The following is a 15,131-nucleotide window of genomic DNA, read 5'->3' on the forward strand; positions in this document are numbered from 1 at the left end:
ACGTGTTGATTTGCCCATATACCAACTCTGCCACAGACTGCAGGTCCACTTTTGGAGCACTTCTGAGCCCCACTAGGATCCACGGAAGACAACCATTCCAACACTCGTCGTTCAGGGACGCCCACAGAGAAGCCTTTAAGGAGCAGTGAAACCAGTCGCACAGGCCATTAGACTGCAAATAATATGCTGTGATGTAGCCTAACGCTGAGGTTCTGGGCCATCGCAGCCCAGATATCTGAAATTAATTGGGGACTGTGGGCAGAGGAAATATCAGATGGGGTTCCAAACTGAGCAACCCAGGTACTGATGAAACTCTGAGCTACGTATGCGGCCATCATATATGCTAGAGGGACAACTGGCCACCTGGTGGTACGGCCCCCCCCCCCCCTTGGTATGGAGGTGCGTGAAAGTGCAGGGGGACCACATTAACATGGTCAAACCATTGCTTAGGGACCTCAAAAGCTGCCAATGGTGCCTGCATATGACGTTTAATTTTTACCTGCTGGCACTCCACACAAGCTGCAATCCATTCACACACATCCTTCTGAGGCCATGCCAAACAAACTTTAGCACAACCAGTTTTTGTCAGGCCTTCTGGCCTGGCTGTGAGAGGCCACATATGGAGTCAAAATCAGCCCCATCTACAGTTTGTGGGCACAATGGGTTGATGGTGACCGGTTGAGACATCATACAGAAGGGAAATACCAGCTTTCCCAAACTTAACGTCAGCCAATCTCAGGCCCATGACTGCTATTCAGTGAGCCTGGACCTCAGTAACTTGGTCAGCTGCCATGCCATGTATGGTCTCAATGGCTGACCATGAGAGGCAGTCCCTTGATTTTTTCCCTTGATGCATTGTATAACTGTTGTGAACTTGGATATGTAAACCACCTGGCAGACCAAGTGTCTGACATTTTGGCCATTGTGTGCACAAGGGGTTTCTGGTCAATGAACACTGAAAAAGCAATCCTCTAGAAGAAAACAAAAATGGCAAATAGTCAGACAGAGACCAAGAAGCTCATGGTCAAAACGTGCTGTACTTACTTTCAGGGGGGACAGAGTTGCCGACTGAGAAGGCAAGTGGCTGCCACATGCCTCCAACCGGCTGTTTGTGTACAACACCCACAACATAGACTGAGGTGTCAGTGGTTGGGGAGCAGGTCCGATAGTAGGTCGCGTGAGAAAGAGCTCATTTGGTATCATTAAATGCCCTGGTCACGTCCGCTCACCAGTCAAGCACATGAATAGGGGGTATTGCCTTTAAGCATACTGTACAGGGAGAGCAAAAGTTCAGCAGCTCATGGAATGAATTGATGATAGAAATTTACCATACCAAAAACGGTCCTGCAGTTTTTCTTGTAGTGCAGGGTGGTGGGAAATCCATAATACCAGTTATTTTTGATGGGAGAGGTTTTGCAATGGTTGACAACCCAAGCCGACAATTAGCAGTGTTAATAATCAACCTGTGTTGGCTTAACAGCTCAAAAAGTGTTCGGAGATGAGATATGTTTTTGGACTTGGATGTTCTGGTGACAAGTCATTCAGGGAAACGAAAAAAATCTAAGTCTTTTAATACAAAACCCATCAGCTGATGTAAAGTCTGTTCTGCATTTTTCAGCTTAAGTGACATGCACAGTAACACAAAAAGGCCAAATGGGGTTATCACAGCTAGTTTGGGAATGCCCTTCAAGCACACAGGCACCTGATGATAGCCCCTAATTAGACTGACTTTTAAAAAAATCAAGAGGGGTGAAGACCAGAGGCTATTCAACCAGCATATTCCACGTCTGCAAACTCAGCCTTTGCAGTAGCCAGCTTTTCAGGGTCCAGTCTATGGAGCGCAGGCATGGACTGGCAGGCCAGTTGTGAGAATGCAATGCTCAATGTGTGACTGAAGAATTGGAGCAGGGGCAGAGATTCAGATTTCTGGATCATTGGGACCTCTTCTGTACAGGTGTGGCCTGTACAAAAGGGACAGGTTGCACTTGAATCCAACGGGGATAATATTCTTGCGGGCAGGTTTACTAGAGCTGTTGGGAATGGCTTAACTAATATAGCAAGGGGATGGGAACCTGTATGATACAGCTAAGGATGAGATAGCACAGCTTTACAAGTAGGTGTAACATGAATATAACAAAGGATAAGCCACTGATTGGGTACAAATGCAGACAGAGCAAAGAGTTCAATTGTATCACAGAGGCAAAATACAAAAGGGTGAAGAATGCAGGATGAAGGTGCTGTATTTAAATGCGCATACCATTCGGAATAAGGTAGACAAGCTCATGGCAAAATTAGAGACTGGTTAGTATGATGTTGTGGGCATCACCGACTCATGGCTGAAAGAAGGTCATAGTTGGGAGCTTAACATCAAAGGATATACTTTGTACAGAAAGGACAGGCAAGAAGGAATAGGCGATGGTGTGGTTCTGTTGGCAAGAGATGGAATTACATCTTTAGAAAGAGGTGATGTAGGGTCAGAGAATATTGAATCTTTGTGGGTGGAGCTAAGAAACTGTAAGGGTAAAAAAAATACGAGAATCATATATAGGCCTCCAAATAGTAGCCAAGATGTGGGATTGAGATTGCAAAGGGAACTGGAAAAGGCATGTAATAAGAGTAATGTCACAGTAGTAATGGGGACTTCGGTATGCAAAGGGATTGAGAAAATCAGACTGGTGTCAGATCGCAAGAGAGGGAGTAATGCCTACAAGGTGGCTTTTTACAGCAGCTTGTGCTTGAGCCTACTTGAGAAAAGGCTGTCTTAGATTAGGTGCTGTATAATATCCCAGATCTTATTAGGGAGCTTAATGCAAAGGAATCCTTTGTAGGCAGTGATCATATGATTGAATTCATACAACAATTTGAAAGGGAGAAGCATAAACCACACGTATCAGTATCGCAATGGAATAAAGGGAATTACAGAGGCATGAGAGAGGAGCTTGACCAGGTGGATTGGTGGGGATGATGGCAGAGCAGAGGTGACTCTGGGAATGGTTTCTAAGAATAGTTCACAGGGCACAGGACAGATTTCTCCCACAGAAGTTGTTCTCAAATGGCAGGGGTAGGCAACTGTAGCAGACAAGAGAAGTTAAGGACTGCATAAAAGCCAAGGAGAAGGCATATAAGATAGCAAAAGTGAGTGGGAAGTTGGATGATTAGGAAACTTTTAAAATCCAACAAAAGGCAACTAAAAAAGCTATAAAGAAGGGGAAAGATGAAATATGAGGGTAAATTAGCCAATAATATGAAGCGTGATACTGTTTCTTCAGTTACATAGAGAAGAAAGGAGGTGAGAGTTTATATTGGACCACTGAAAAATGATACTGGTGAGGTAGTAATGGGGGGCAAAGAAATGGCAGTTGAATGCAATCGGTGCTTTGCATCTGTCTTCAATGTGGAAGACACCAACAGTGTGCCAGAGGTCCGTGAGTATCAGGGAGCAGGAGTTAGTGCCATTGCTATTACAAAGGAAAAAGTGCAAGGCAAACTGAAAGGTCACCTGGACCAGATGGACTACATCCCAGAGTCCCGAGAAAGGTTGCTGAAAAGATAATGGATGTATTTGTCATGATCTTTCAAGAATCACTTGATTCTGGCGTGGCCCCTGGGGACTGGAAAACTGCAAATGTCACTCTTCTCTTTACAAAGGGAGGAAGACAAAAGAAAGGAAATTATAGGCCAGCTAGCCTAACCTCAGTGGTTGGGAAAGTGTTGGAGTCTATTATTAAGGATGAAGTTTCAGTGTACTTGGAGACTAATGATAAAATAAGTCAAAGTCAGCATGGTTTCTGTAAAGGGAAATCTTGCCTGACAAATCCGTTAGATTTCTTCGAGGAAGTAACAAGCAGGATGGACAAAGAAGACGCAGTGATGACACTTACTTGGATTTTCAGAAGGCATTTGATAAGGTGCCACACATGAGGCTGCTTAACAAGATAAAATCCAATGGGATTACAGTAAAGATACTGACATAGACAGAGGCTGACAGGCAGGAGGCAGCGAGTGGGAATAAGGGGGGCCTTTCTGGTTGACTAGTGGTGTTCCTCAGGGGTTAGTATACGGACTGCTACTTTCACATTGTTTGTCAATGATTTAGATAATGGAATTGATGGCTTTGTGGCAAAGGTTGTGGATGAATCAAAGACAGATTGAGGGGTAGGTAATGCTGAGCAAGCAATGTGATTGCAACAGGACTTAAGACAAATTGGAAGAACGGGCATAAAAATGGCAGATGGAATATAGTGTTGGGAAAAGGAACAATAGTGTGGACTATTATCTAAATGGGGAGAAAATTCAAATATCAGAGGTACAGAGGAACTTAGCAGTCCTTGTGCAAGACTCCCAGAAAGTTAATTTATAGGTTAAGTCTGCGGTAAAGGCGGCAAATGGAATATTGGCATTTAGTTCAAGGGAAATAGAATATAAAATCAAGGAGATAATGCTGAGCTTCATAAGACACTAGTCAGGCCACACTTGGAGTACTGTCAACAGTTTTGAGCCCCATATCTCAGAGATATCTTCCTTTCTGAGATATGGGGCTCAAAACTGTTGACAGTACTCCAAGTGTGGCCTGACTAGTGTCAGAGGAGAGAGTCCAGAGGAGGTTCACAAGGATGATTCTGGAATGAAGGGATTTACATACGAGGAGCATTTGGCAGCTTTGGGCCTGTACTCTCTGGAATGTAGAAGAATTGGTGGGGGGGGGGGGGGGGGGAATCTCATTGAAACCTACCAAATGTTGAAAAGACTAGATAGGGTGGATGTTTTCTATGGTGGGGGTTTCCAGAACTTGACGGCACAGCCTCAAAATTGAGGGGTGACCGTTTAGAACAGAGGTAAGGAGGAATTTGTTTTTAGCCAGAGAGTAGTGAATCTGTGGAATGCTCTGCCACAGACTGAGGTGGAGGCCAAATCCGTGGGTATATTTCAGGCGGAAGTTGATAGTTTCCTGATTAGTCAGGGCATCAAAGGAAATAACGAGAATGCAGATGTACAGGGTTGAGTGAGATCTGGGATCAGCTTTGCTGGAATGGTAGGGCAGACGATGGGTTGAATGGTCTAAATCTGCTCCTATGTCTTATGTTCCTCATGTTTTGCAATCATAGTGGAGAATGTGGGCTTGGTGAGGTCTGGGAATTCACCTAGCAGTTGAGTAATCTCACATGCGGTGGTGCATGCACTTAACAGAGTTGTTGTGGTGAACCTGCAGGGGGAGCAGGGTAACGACCCAAAGTTCTTGACATCCACAAGCCAGCAGTTCTTAAGGTGAACTAATAGTCCTTGGGTAGACAGGAAACCTGCACTGAGCAGAGGTCTTCCCACTTTAGTCAGGACAAAGTTCCATGTGTAACGTCGTCCACTGAAGCAGAGTATCACCCTCTGTGTCCCTCTGTGAAGTTGGCAGCCTCCAGTGAAGTTTCATCACTCTTTGCCTTCTTATCAATAGGTGATGCTGGCAGCACATTCACTTGAGCACCCATGTCACACACAGGAAGTGTCACCCTAAAAGGGTGTCTGTAATGAACAGTAGACAACCCTGGCAGCTGGAACCCACGGTGTTCACAGACCTCTGATGTCCCAAAGAGCTGACACTGTTGATGCTGCAAGGTAGTCAGCACTGCTTAGCATTCGTACCAAAGTAAGCGAGGTAAAAACACATGCCAACATCGTTTATTTTGTAGCCACAGGCGTGTTGGGGGCGTTGCTGACCTGGCTTATTGACGTAGAGAAAGGAGGAGAAATGATGCACCATGTAGACAATCAGCCATTTAAGCAAGCGCCCTATAGTCCTCCATGCGTGCATTAGCAAGGACTTGATCAAGCACTTGTTGCATGAAGAATTCTTTAAAAATAAAACAAGGATGCTGATTTCCCAGGGCAGACAGCAAGTGATCCATTAGCTCTCTTGGCTTAGTATTGCCAAGACCAAGAAAAGAGAGCAACTGTGGCATGCTCAGACTCCAATACCCCAGAAGTCTATAAAAGGTGAGCTTTCAGAGACCTGTATTCATTGTTTTAGGCTGCTGTTCAAACAGACTCATTACTCCTGCAGCCATGGAATTGTTGAGCGATGCTCCCATGCAGTAGAGTTTGGTGTCAATGGCAGTGATTCCTCATTGAATGAATTGGTCCCCAGCTTGAAAAAACCAAGTGAAGGCATTTTGCTCCCAAAACTCCGGCAGTTCAAAGCAACTGTGTAGTTAACATGCTCAATAACTCTGGATTCGTTCTAGAGCACCAGGGTCACCAACGTAGGCTTTCACAAATAAAATGAAGTGAGGTGTCTTATGCTTAACAAAACCCATAACATGTTTTATGGAACTCCAAACCTAAAGATAAAAGCGTGCTAAATATCTTAACATAACAAAATCATCATGTCAGACCAGCCTCTTAAAGTGAAACCACAACAATGTCAGTGGCTATGAATTATGTGAATTTCTCACAATTTTATTACCCAACAGGATCATCTGGACAATGCTAATACTTGTATCAGGCTGCTGTTTATTGAATACAGCTCAGTATTTACCACAATCATTCATACAGGTCTGATCAAACGGATCCAAAACCTAGCCTCTGTACTTCCCTCTGCAACTGGATTCTTAACTTCTTCACTGGAAAGCCACAGTACGTGCGGATCGGAAATAACATCTCCACCTCGCTGATAATCAATACTGGTGCATTTCAGGGATGTGTGCTTAGCCCATTGCCCGACTCTCTCTATTCCTATGACCGTGAGGCTAGGCACAACTCAAATGACATCTATAAATTTGTTGATGACACAACTATTGTTGGCAGAATTTTAGATGGTGATGAGAAAATGAACAAGAGTGAGATATATCAGTTGGTTAAGTGGCTTTGCAGAAACGATCTTGCACTCAGATTCAGTAAGACCAAACAATTGATTGTGGATTTCAGAAAGGTAAGATGAGGGAACACACACCAGTCCTCATAAGGGAATCAGAAGTGGAAAGAGTAAGCAATTTGAAGTTCCTGGGTATCAACATCTCTGTGGATCTATCCTGGGTCCAACATATCGATGCCATTTCAAAAAAGGCATGACATCAGCTATATTTCATTAGGAGTTTGAGGAGATTTGATACGTAACCAAAGACACAGTGAAATTTCTACAGATGTATGTTAAGAGCATCCTAACTGGCTGCATCACTGTCTGGTATGGGGGGGGGGGCAACTCCGTCAGCTCCATCATGGGCAATAGCCTCCCCAGCATCCAGGACATCTTCAAGGAGTGATGCCTCAAAAACACAGCATCCTTCATTAAGGACAACCATCACCCATGACTTGCCCTCTTCTCATTATTACCATTGGGAAGGAGGTACAGAAGCCTGAATGATTCTGGAACAGCTTCTTCCCCTCTGCCTCCAGATTTCTGAATGGACATGGAACCCATGAATACTACCTCACTGTTTTTTTTTGCTCTACTTATTTAATTTAACGTGTGTGTGTGTGTGTGTGTGTGTGTGTGTGTGTATTTATTTCTTACTGTAATTCCTAGTTTTTATTGTTATGTATTGCAAAGTAGCGCTGCCACGTAATAACAAATTTACTGACATATGTTGGTGATATTAAACCTTATTCTAATTCTGATCTATTTTTCAGCTTTCTAAATTCCTCAGTTTTGGTTAATTGAAGAAAAAAAAGCTGATTTTGTCAAACATTACAGTGAAATTCAGAATGCAAATAAATGCATCAATTTGGTATTATTAGAATTCTAATATTCAACTTATGATTCCAAGAAGTTTAGCAATCAAACTGCTCAAAATCTAAAGAGAAAAAAATGTATTCAAGCATTCTTGTAATGAATTAACTTCTGTATCAATCACAACAGAAGTTAAGAAAACAATTTAAGCAAGAAATTCAAATTATTTGCACAATAGTGCTCAACTTCATACAGATAACCAAATCCATGGAATGAAAATATAGTATTTCAGAGCGACCTGGTGATGCATTCACAATGTATGCAATAAAACTTGAACACGTAAGCAGCCCATTTATTGAGAGGCAATGGGAAACGTCTAAACACTGATCATCCTGAAAATATCAACATGATCTTATACCGCCTTGGGACCTGAAACATTAACTCTGTTTCCTTTTCTACTGATGCTGCTTAAATAGTTCCAACACTGCCTGGTATTATTTTTGGTAGATTTTTGCACACTCACTTTGTCCTTTCTAATAGCATACTTCCCTCACTCCCTATTTCATCAGCAAATTTACTACTGTACCTTCAATCAAGTTATTTATGCTTCTTATGAAGCTGAGGCCTCAACTCATCCTTGTGGCATATTACTCATTAGAATTTGCCAACTACAGAAGGGTCTATTTAAAGTTCAAAGTTATTATCAAAGTATGTACAGTACCTTGAAACAGTATTGAAACAGTAGCCCCCACAACTATTTTCACATTTCACTGTCTCATTTTCAGAATTTAAAATATATTGAAGTAGGATTTTTGAAATAATCTACAAACACTGTGCATCATGTCAAATCAAAAGAAAAAAATTCAAAGTCAGCAATGTACTAAAAATTAAAAATCAAACTTGCGAGGCTGTAAAAATATTCATCCCCTTTGTAGTTACCACACTAACATTCCTCAGGTGCAATATACAGTATTACTTTACCAACTCACCAAACTTGATGATGTAGAAAATTGGAGGATCTGTTTTCAATGAATTCCTAAGAATAAATATCCCTTCTCTCTGTAAGGTCCAACAATATGGTAGATTTTCAACAAAACAAACCAAAATGAAGATAAAAGAGAATTCAAAACATGTCAGGGAGATGATAATAGAGAAGCACAAGTCTGAGGAAGAGTACAAGACCTTGTCAAAGGCACTGAACATAGCTCAGACAACATGAGTGAATCTGCAGATGCTGGAAATAAATAAAAGCACAAAATGCTGGCAGACAGCATCTATGGGAGGAGATAGTGATGACGTTTCAGGCCGAAACCCTTCATCAGGAGTAAAGTAACATGGGACGGTCGAGGGGAGATAAGAAGTGGGGGGAGGGATGAAGTAGAGAGCTGGGAAGTGATAGGCTGAAGGGAAATGGGCCAGGGGAAGGTGGAGAATTATGGGAAATAAAAGAGAAAGAAAGGTAGGGCTTGGGGGGGGGGGGGGGGGAGATTATAATGGGGGAAAAGAGAGAGAAAGAGAACCAGACTAAAATTATAGGTAGGGATGGGGTAAGGGGAGGGGGCAGGGGTATCAACGGAGGTCTGTGAGTTGAATGTTCATGCCGGCAGGTAGGAGGCTACCTAGGCGGGAGATAAGGTATTGCTCCATCAACCTACGTGAAGCCTCATCTTGACGGTAGAGGAGGCCATGGACAGACATATCGGAGTGGGAGTGGTCTTCTGTGGAATTGAAGTGTGTGGCCACAGGGAGATCCCGCCACTACTGGAGGACTGAGTGCCAGTGTTCGGCAAAACGGTCTCCCAGTCTGCGGTGGGTCTCCCCAATGTATAAATGGCCACATTGGGAGCACCGGATACAGTATATCACCACAGTTGACTCGCAGGTGAAGTGGTGCCTCACTTGAAAGGACTGTCTGGGGCCTAGGATGGTGATGAGGGAAGAAGTGTGGGGGCAGGTGTAGCACTTCTTCCGTTTGCAGGGATGTGCCTGGAGGGAGGTAGGTGGGGAGGGGTGGGGGGGGATGAACGGACAAGGGAGCCTACAACGCTCGTGTAGGGAGCGATCCCTGCCGAAAGCTGAGAGTGGGGGGGAGGGGAAGATGTGTCTGGTGGTGGGATCCTGTAGGAGGCGGCGGAAGTTACAGAGGATTATGCATTGGATCCGTAGGCTGGTAGGGTGATAGGTGAGGACGAGGGGGACTCTATCCCTGGTAGGCTGGAGGGGGGAATGGGATGAAGGCAGAGGTGCGTGAAATATGGGAGATGCGATGGAGGGCAGAGTTGATGGTGGAAGAAGGGAAGCCCCTTTCTTTAAAAAAGGAAGACATCTCCTTTGTACTAGAATGAAAGGCCTCATCCTGAGAGCAGATGCGGCAGAGGCGGAGGAATTGAGAGAAAGGGATAGCATTTTTCCAGGAGACAGTGGGAGGAGGAATAGTCTAGGTAGCTGTGAGAGTCTGTAGGTTTGTAGTAGACATCGGTGGATAGGCTGTCTCCAAAAATAGAAAACAGAAAGATCTAGAAAGGGGAGGGAGGTGTCGGAAATAGACCAGGTGAATTTGAGGGCGGGGTGAAAGTTGGAGGTGAAGTTAATGAAGTCGACAAGCTCAGCATGTGTGCAGGAAGCAGTGCAGATGCAGTCGTCGATATAACGTAAGAAAAGAGGAGGACAGATACTGGTGAAGGATTGGAACATAGATTGCTCCACATGGCCGACAAAAAGGTAGGTGTAGCTAGGACTCATGCGGGTGCCCATGGCTACACCTTTAGTTTGGAGGAAGTGGGAGGACAGAGCAGAGTGGTGGGATCACCATCCCTTTCAAATAGTTTTCACAAAAGCTAATTAATTAATCCAATCACGTTTCAGGGAAGGAAATGTCCAATAATTTCTCTTTAAAATGCTCACACCCCAGAAACTACATATGATATTCTGATGAAAGATAACTGATCTAAAATCTGTCTGCTTCTCCCCACAAACACTGCCATTTTCCACTTTTATTACAGGCTAACTAATTTAAAGATCAAAATGCTGAACAATACAAACAATCTTCTACAAACTATTATGTATATTGATGAAGCACTTATGATCAATTATCATGTTTATTAAACTGGCTAACGTTTAATAGATATTAAAAACTTCACATTCAATCTTCAGATTCAGAACTTAATGTAACAATTCAAGAGAATTATTAGAAAAGATTCATCCCACATCATCTTCCCTTATCTGAGTTCAACCCAGGTAAATGTGAAGTGGTTCATTTTGGTAGGTTAAATATGATGGCGGGATATAGTATTAACGGTAAGACTCTTGGCAGTGTGGAGGATCAGAGGGATCTTGGGGTGTGAGTCCTTAGGACGCTCAAAGCAGCTGCACAGGTTGAATCTGTGGGTTCTGATTGCCTCACAACAGGAAGGATGTGAAAGCCATAGAAATGGTGCAGAGGAGATTTCCGAGGATGTTGCCTGGATTGGGGAGCGTGCCTTATGAGAATAGGTTGAGAGAACTTGGCCTTTTCTACTTGGAGTGATGGAGGATGAGAGGTGACCTGATAGAGGTGTATAAGATGATGAGAGGCATTGATCGTGTGGATAGTCGGAGGTCTTTTTCCCAACATCATGGTTGCCACACGAGGACGCAGGTTTAATGTGCTGGTGAGTAGGTACAGAGGAGAAGTCAGGGTAAGTGTTTTACTCAGAGAGTGGTGAGTACATGGAATGTGAGGGCTATGGGTAAACCTAGTAATTTCTAAGGTACAGACATGTTCAGCACAACTGAAGAGCCTGTAAAGTACTGTAGGTTTTCTATGTTTCTATCTGTTCCTGAGATCCAACTACTCCAGCCTCTGCCTCTCTTGCACTATTACCGCTACCCTATTTCTCAAATAGTGACATGTGTTAACTGTTCTGACAGGCAGCCTTATGCCTTAATTAATCCAAGTCATTGCACTGGGATTCATTTATAAGTGCAACTTTGGAGAGGTTTTTTTCCCTCCTCTTCCTACCTTTCAGGAAAATGCTATTGTTAAGTGCTATTACTCACTAAACCAGGCTGATAAAGCATCATGATTTAATTTACTCTGCATCAATAACTGTTTGAGAACCAAAAAAGCCACATTAGTGAATAGCTTGATTTGCAATTGGCAATGGCAGTCCAGTCATCGAGCAATCCAGCAAAATCAATAACTTGTTCAGAACTCTTCAAAACAATTTGCAACCAATACTGTAGGATCTGGAGACCCTGCCCACCACACTTCCAATCTGACATTTGACCCAATTCTTTGGCAATCCAAAATTCCTAGACCTGGGACTCAACACTTCACTTTGCAACTGGATATTTGACTTCCTGACCAACAGACCACAACATTAGGAGCACCACTGTCACAATGATCCTGAGCACTATCACCCCACAAGGCTGCATCCTCAAACACCCAGTTTACTGCCTGTACACTCGTGAACATGTGAACAAATCTGCTCTAATGCCATCTATGAGTTTGTAGATGACATCACCATAGGGGCCAAATCTCAAACAGCAATGAGACGGTGTACAAGAAAGAAGAAAGAGAGACCAGTCTCATGGTATGACAACAAGCTCTCCCTCAATGTCAGCAAACCAAAACAGCTGGTAATTGACTTCCAGAAGAGAGGAGGTGCACATGTACATCAATCTTCATGAGATCAAGGGGTCAAGAGCTTCACATTCTCAGTAGTGAACATAACCAACAACCTGCCCTAGTGTAACCATGTGCACACCATAGCCAAGGAAGCTCACCACCACTTATATTTCCTCAGGATGCTAAAGAAATGTAGCATGACCTTCAACAATTTTTGTAGATGCACTATAGAAAGCACCCAACCCTAATACATCACAGCTTGATATGGCACTTTATGGATTCAAGATTTTAAATTATAAAATTACAGAAAACATCAAACTACACAATCCTGAAACATGCCCAAACACAAATTCATATTAAAAAAAATAAAATGGTCTACTTAATCACTAGGGAACTGATTCGTAAAGACTTTTATATGAATGTAATCTAATTTTATGGCTTCTGAGAAAATGGCACTCTTTGAATTAGGCTTCACAGAACATCACGTCATAATTCCAATATTTCAGATTGAATTAAAAGTCCCTTGCTCATCCACATAAATTCAAACATGCAATACAAGAAGCTTCCCCTGATAAGGGCATTTTGATAATCACTACAACATTAAAGGCTGGTGCTTACTGTTTGTGCTTTTAGCTTGTGACTGCCAACATCCTCCAGGGCCTGCGATAGCTGATTCTGTAAAAGAAAATAAAGAGAAAGTCCATCAGCCTTATTTCAGTCCTACATGGTGAGAGAAACACCATAACTATACACTGTAATCACGAACACTACATTCTCCATTTACATTTTATTCTGCCTTGTGTTAGTTGCTTTTTCTTTGTATTACCTCAATGAAGTGATTTGATGAAATTATCTGGATGGATGGTACACAGTTCTTCAATGTACTCAGGTACACACAACAATAAACTAATTGTCAAATTAAGAACCAATTATTGAAATTATTGTTTAGTTGTTGAAAATAAGAATTTAGACGCAAACATTGGCGATCACATAATAAAGCAAGATAGAGCTTTTAACACAACTAAATCACAAAATGCTTCAATGGAACTTTAATATCTCTTCCCTGCAAAAATCAGGGAAGATCCTCTTGAGTTTTCATCGTATCTATCCCTCTGTATTTGCATTTGAAAATCAATTGTGTCACCTCTTCACCAGTATCAACTCCTCCAGTTACATCATCATCTCAACATTGACATAATTTTCATCCAGCACTGGAAGAACAGATGTAACTCTAACCAATAAATGGAAAACAGAAGTCTTTGGCTCCAGCAGCTGCTGTCACTGACTATCATTCATTTTTAGAAAAAGTTTTTTGCCTGAAATGTTAACATCTTTATTTGACCTCAATCTGCACTTTAAAGCCGCTACACAGTATCCACATCTTCACCACTCCCAATATCCCAAAGCTGCTTTTATTCCTCCCTGATATCCCTATATTCCTCATGAGACTTCACCCATTCCAGTATCCCACACCTGCCCTCTATGTGTTTTCAAGGCTCCCTACACCCCTAGGGGTGTGGGATTCTGGCTTCACCCCTTCAAAATCACTCTCTTCAGTTTTTAATAACTCTATTCAATGGTCTTCCACTGATATGATGATACAGAATCTCCACTGTCCGCACCAATCCCAACCTCATCATCAAATCCACAGACAAAGGAAGTGTTGTTGCAGTCTGGCAGACTGACACCTATCTAGCTGAGGCCAAGCAGCAGCTCTGAGACATCTCTTATTTACAACAAGAATCCCAGTCAGGACCATCAGGCCTTTGTCTCCTGCACTATCACCAACCTCATCAAATCTCATCTTCTTCCATCCACTGCCAGTAATCTCACAGTTCCCTTACCCCACAATATTCGTTTCTACCTCCTACCCACGATCCACAAACCTGATTATCCAGATATGCCATTGTTTCTGCCTGCTCCTGTTCTACCGAACTTGTGTCCACATTCCTCAACTTCATTTTATCCCCCTCGTTCAGTCCCTTCCCACCTACATCTGCAACACTTCACATGCTCTTGATCTCCTCAACAGCTTTCAAGTCCCTGGCCCTGATTGTCTTATTTTCACTATAGATACACAGTCCCTATACACTTCTATCCATCATCAAGAAGGCCTGAAAACTCTCTGCTTTCTTCTCGACAACATAGACCCAACCAGTTCCCCTCCACTACCACTCTTCTCCATCTGGCAGAACTGCCCCTCACACTCAACAATTTATCTTTTGGCTCCTCCCGCATTCTCTAAGCTCAGGGTGTAGTCATGGGCACCTGCGCGGGCCCCAGCAATGCCTGCCTTTTCAATGGCTAAGACCATGTTTCAAGTCCTCCTGGTAATGCTCTACAACTCTTTCTGTGCTACATTGATGACTGCATTGATGCTGCTTCACGCATTCATGCTGAAATCAAAAATGTTATCAACTTTGGCTCCAACTTCCACCCTGCCCTTAAATTCACTTGGTCCATTTCTGATACTTCTTTTCCCTACCTCAATCCCTCAGTCTCCACATCTGGAGACAAAACGTCTATTGATACTTTTTATTAATCTTCAGATTCGCACAGCTATATTGACAACACCTCTTCCCATCTGTCTTTTGTAAAAAAGTCATTCTCTTTTCTTATCCTTTGTCTCTGCTGCATCTGTTCCCAAGATAAAGTTTTCATTTCCAGAAAAACATGTCCTCTTTTTTCCACCATTGATGCTACCCTCACCTGCCATCTCCTTCATTTCCCAAACATCTATCCTCACACCATCTTTCAGGGATAGATTTCCTCTTGTCCTTGGGAAGAAGTCCCAAACCTGCCCATTCACCTCTTCCCTCATCTCCTTTCAGGTCCCCATACAGTGATATCACCTCCAAATTTGTT

The 15,131-nt window shown here is 42.9% G+C and overlaps 1 protein-coding gene across 7 annotated transcripts in view; it reads right to left on the bottom strand.

Annotated features, from left to right (window-relative positions):
* The window catches only part of mad1l1 (mitotic arrest deficient 1 like 1), a 1,079,555-nt gene that overhangs the window by 644,489 nt on the left and 419,935 nt on the right, over positions 1-15,131 (bottom strand). For all 7 annotated transcript variants that reach the window (XM_059979806.1, XM_059979807.1, XM_059979800.1 and 4 more), the window contains one exon: positions 12,885-12,941. In XM_059979806.1, coding sequence (XP_059835789.1) covers positions 12,885-12,941 — 57 coding nt within the window. The remainder of the gene's footprint in view (positions 1-12,884; positions 12,942-15,131) is intronic.

This window comes from Hypanus sabinus, chromosome 9 (assembly GCF_030144855.1).
Source record: "Hypanus sabinus isolate sHypSab1 chromosome 9, sHypSab1.hap1, whole genome shotgun sequence".
In the NCBI taxonomy this organism is placed as follows: Eukaryota; Metazoa; Chordata; class Chondrichthyes; order Myliobatiformes; family Dasyatidae; genus Hypanus; species Hypanus sabinus.